General features: G+C 42.1%; 1 protein-coding gene across 14 annotated transcripts in view; it reads left to right on the top strand.

The window, feature by feature from the left end:
- The window catches only part of MTSS1 (MTSS1, I-BAR domain containing), a 192,076-nt gene that overhangs the window by 167,943 nt on the left and 19,203 nt on the right, over positions 1–4,930 (top strand). For all 14 annotated transcript variants that reach the window (XM_014522180.2, XM_014522184.2, XM_014522178.2 and 11 more), the window contains one exon: positions 3,655–3,812. In XM_014522180.2, coding sequence (XP_014377666.1) covers positions 3,655–3,812 — 158 coding nt within the window. The remainder of the gene's footprint in view (positions 1–3,654; positions 3,813–4,930) is intronic.

The raw sequence follows: 4,930 nt of genomic DNA, 5'->3' as shown, positions 1-4,930 counted from the left end.
TGAGCCCCTTGATCTGTGCCCCCCCCCCCCACCCCCCACTCTTTCTCTCTCCCCCTGCCCTTCCCCCTCCACAGACTTGCCTACTGGGTGCTGTGTCTGCATGCCTGTCTGCCCCTCACAGCCCCAACCCTAACATCTATGAAACCCCTGGACGAGCCTCCCATGGCTCTGTCCAATGACCTGCCCCTGCCCAACTTTCTGCCTTACCATGAGGCCTTTGATCTGTGCCCCCTCCCCCCACCCCCCACTCTTTCTTCTGACCCACAGCACCCTGCATCCTGCCAGGGTGTGAGGGGACATCCCCTTCCCCAGTTTCCAAACCCCACACACACCCACAGCCCCCCACACCTTCACAAATTCCTTCCCTGCACATGCCCCGAACCCACCCCTGAACCATACTAAGTACCTGCATAATTTTGAGGGTTTCTTGCACGTAACTTTGACTTTTTAGTTGTGTGATTAAAATCACAATTAATTGCGACTAATGTTTTTAATTGCACAACTAATCATGATTAATATTTTTGTTTGACAGCCCTAATATATGAATTCAGCCAGACTTACTGGGCTGGGCCAGGGTTTCAGTTGTTCCCCCAAGCTGAGCTGTGTTAACTTTTGCAGTTCAGTTAATGAGTATATGTTGCATTTGGCATGCTTACACTGATGTAAGGTACCTGAGGGTACTCCACCAGCAGCCATTTGCAAGATAAGCTTGCAGAATATAATCCCTAACAACAACATCCTCAATCTAATAGAAGAAATGATTCAGAGCTCTAGTGTGATGTAAAACAATGCTTTAATTATGCTGCTAATTACAAAGATGAGCAAATCTTTTTGAATAAGAATGGCCTGGAACAATACACGGACAGGAAGACACCATCTTGACTATCTCCAGAGATAGGCAATAGTCTGAGAAGATGCTGGTTCATTAAGAAACTATTTGAAATGACAGTGTAGAAGTTATTTGTGGCAAACTTCAAATGTATTTTGGGGAAAAGCTTATACTTCTGCCACCTCAGTGTGTCCTATTTTTATTTTATTTTTTTTTAATTGATATATCTGACTATAAAACAGCTTTGTCGCATGGATTGGGTTTCTCAAGTGGGAGCTTTGCTGTAGTGCTTTATTTTGTAGTGCCACATTATGGGTTCTATTACACATACCGCTACGGGGGACATCTCTTTGGACCCCCAACATCCCATCCTCTTCTTTCCCTCTCCTCCTTTTCCAGCTTCAACGAGCGGTCAGAGCCCAGCTGGGACCCTGCTGCTACCTTTGGCACAGGAGTATCGGGACCAAATATAAAAATAAAAATACTCGCACCTTTCCACCTTTCCTGAAAAACTCAGATCTTTGTACCTGCCCATGCTGGCTGTGCCTTTTTGGCTGACAGGGGTACACTACTCCACACAAAAGGGTGACATACTTCTTAGGCAAAGGCATTCATCTGAATTTCCTTTACTGACCTTCTTCACTCAAAGCCCATGGGGTTGTGTGAATGGTTCTGTTAAGCTGCTCTTGGCTCTCAAGGGAGTACAGTTATCTGCACTTCCAAAATGGCCAAAGGGGATACTACAATGATGCAAAATGCTCATAAAGGCCTGTCCAAGGAGGGAATGTCCTATCTTCGTGGGAAACCCTGCACCTTTGACACCGTACTTTCATCCTGTGCTAGATAATGTACCATTGAGCTTACCCAATCTTACTTAATCATTTGTTGTGTCTCTCAAAATTACTGTGCACAAGGATGCATCAAATTCTGCTCTGATCAAGTTTTGCCAGTAACTATCTTTATCCACATAAACAAATTTCACCTTAAACTTTTCTATGTACTGTGCTGTAAATTTGCATTTCAGTGCACTGAATAGCCCTTGTTTAAAGAGGATTGGAATAATGGATGTAGGCACGATTCGGCAATTGGTCTGGAAAACAGGAAAGCAGTATTCTTTATTCTTTAACTTCCATTTGCAAATAAGATTCAGATCCTGCCAAGTTTGGTATCACGGGAGCCGATCTATATCACAAAAGGCAAGCTAGAGTTTCTCCAAATGCTCCCACTTTATAAAACTCATCCTTGAACCAAGTATTAAAAATGTCACACAACAACGTTTGTTGAGATGGGACTCGAGAGTTGGCTAAAGAGAATAAAATGTAAACACTGCGGTTTTAGAGATGATGACAGCAGAGCTTGGGCTGACAAACGGTTACTGAAAAATAAATTTGACCAGGTTTCACCTTTCCTGCATGTAAGCCAAATAGGACATGGATAAATTACACAATAATAAAACCTAAAATAGAAGTGCAGGATTGTCTAGGTATTAGATGTAAGATACTTTAAGCACTAGAGCTAAAAACAAATAGAGGGTTGTTTTTTTCCATTTTAAGAAGTATACATACTTTTCAAACAACTCCTAATGATCACAAACTGTTTCAGCATCACATTTACTGTCACTTATTGATTTTACATATGTGCTTTTGAAGGACATCTCACCTGTACTTAATACCAGATTCAGTTAGCATTGTTCTACTATACACTCATGCAATCCACTATGAAGCATATTAACTTCCATACCAAAATGCCACTTACCTTGTCTTGTAATTAGTCCCAGCTGGTTTAGAAAAACATGGAAAGTAGTGATGGCAGCATCACTCAGTTAAAACTACCAGAAGGAGCTTCAGTATAAGTAAGCATAAACATTAAAACCATGCACTGGGATTCAGTTGTGATGGGAATGGAAATATATAAGATATACTCCATTCTAGAAATAACATCACATTTAAGAATTAAAGTATGATTTTTGCAACAGTCTCTCAATATTGCTTTGTTAACAAGATTCACATTCAGTAAGTTCTCCTGTTACAGCAGTGCTGTACCCAACCTGCTTTTCGTTACTAGGCATGAATGGTAGGGAGTGAGCAGGGGCATTGCTTTGTTGGAGGCCGAGCTGTGAGTATCTACCTACATTGCAGCAGCAGGCTGAGTTTGGTTGCAACTAGCCAGATCTCTTTTTAATAATGAATGCTTTTTGTTTTTCTTCTTCTTAAAATTTGTTTTCTAGGCAGAATAATGGAAAAAATACTGAACTGATATGTTCAGTTGTTCAAGTTTTTGACCTGAGAAAGATGAATGTTTTGCTTTAGTCTCATCATGTATTTGTACTAATAAAATCCAGTTCAGTGGTCCAACTGCCATTTCCATTTACCTAATTAATTTAATGCCAGGAAAAATCACTAGCAATCATTTACGGGTCTACACGGTTCTGTAGGTCATAACTGGGAGCCTGCTAAATGCAGGAATGGCAAGGGAGAGAGACGCTTGTCTGTGGTTAGTATGCAGGCTTCTGTGTCTATTAAGGACGCTGTGAGGGTTTTCGGCCACAGTCTTATGCTTCCTATCTGAAATGCAAATTGGGGCCTGCTTTTCTAACTGGATGGAAACAACTTGTGAATTTACCTGGATTTATCCTATTAAATGAGAAAATAAGTATGGGAAAACACTTGATTAAGAAAACAGTTTTTAATTTAGGGAATATTTTGGATTAGATTCTAAGTATGACAAACCCAATCCAGCAAGGATACTGACTGATGACAAGGAACTCCTCCTTTGTAAGTCAGTAGTTCAGACAAAACCTACTTGCAATTCTTTTCTATGTACAGGAAGAGGAGACATCCAGCCCCAGTTGGACAGTGCATTACAAGATGTCAATGATAAGTACCTACTTCTGGAAGAAACAGAGAAACAGGCTGTTAGGAAGGCCCTCATTGAAGAGCGTGGCCGATTCTGTACTTTCGTCTCGATGCTACGGCCTGTGATAGTAAGTAATTTGTTTCAAATTTCTAAAATTCACAAGTCTAATGGAGGCACGTAACTTTGCAGACTAGTTAATAATAAGACTTAATTCAAAACTTCTGCTACGAATGTGCATATCCCTCCCACATTAATATATTCCTCCCACACTCCTAGTAGAGTGCTAAGACCAAGGTATTCTTCAAGACAGCTTTGTGCATATAAATGACATTATCTTGACAGATATCAGCTTGCTCTGTACAATTTTCTGGCAGCTTCCACCTCCTACATGATGTCTTCAGTCAATTCAAAAGGATTAAATATATGTTCATAAACAGATTGCCTAAAGCAGGGATGGGGTCTTTGAGGGCATCCTATCAACCTTGTGTATTTTTGCACTGTCTTCTGTGCTCTTGTAATTCAGTCCTGATGCTTGCTTGCATCAGTCCTTGCATAGAAGCATGATTAAAGGTAGGAAGCAAGAAGGCTGAGTAGTAGGAGGTGAATAGCAGACACTCAAGTTTTATATAAAATTACCATGGTACCTGATGGGATTACTATGGGAACTTGTATCACTGAAACTGTCTGGTTAAATCAGCCACCAACATAGTTTCACACTAGCGTGATTCATGGATGTTTAATGCCTTACATCAGTGGAAGTCGAACTTTTTGGCAGGTGCGCCCCAGACTAGCTTCCACCCTCCCAGAGAGCAATACCAGTCCCCTTTGGCTGCCTGATCTTCTGCTCTGCGTTCTGCTTCCTGCCCAATATGCAACTATGCTCTGTCCCCTCCCCGATCTGCTGCTTGCCCCACACAGAGGCTACAGATGACACTTGTGGCACACGTGCCACAGATTAAGCACCCCTGTCTTATATTTAGGTACAGACAGAAGTGCAGCTCCTGGGTCTAACTCATAGTATTTCATAGAAATCACCATGGCTTAGACTGATCCTCCCAATCCGACAGATGTTGGCTGTTGGATCATCAGGGAGAGAGGCTGCATCTTCCCCACCGGCTCTATTGCTGTTTCTGGATGGGAGGTGGAGAAGGTAGGGGGAGGATGTCTCTTCTCAGTTTCTCAGCTCCACTGGAATGGAGGCCTCCTGAGGTGAGGGGCTCCGGTCCACTGCCCCATCCCACTCTT

The sequence above is a fragment of the Alligator sinensis genome, unplaced genomic scaffold, assembly GCF_000455745.1.
Source record: "Alligator sinensis unplaced genomic scaffold, ASM45574v1 scaffold681_1, whole genome shotgun sequence".
Taxonomy (NCBI): Eukaryota; Metazoa; Chordata; order Crocodylia; family Alligatoridae; genus Alligator; species Alligator sinensis.
This window is presented reverse-complemented; position numbering and strand designations above follow the sequence as displayed.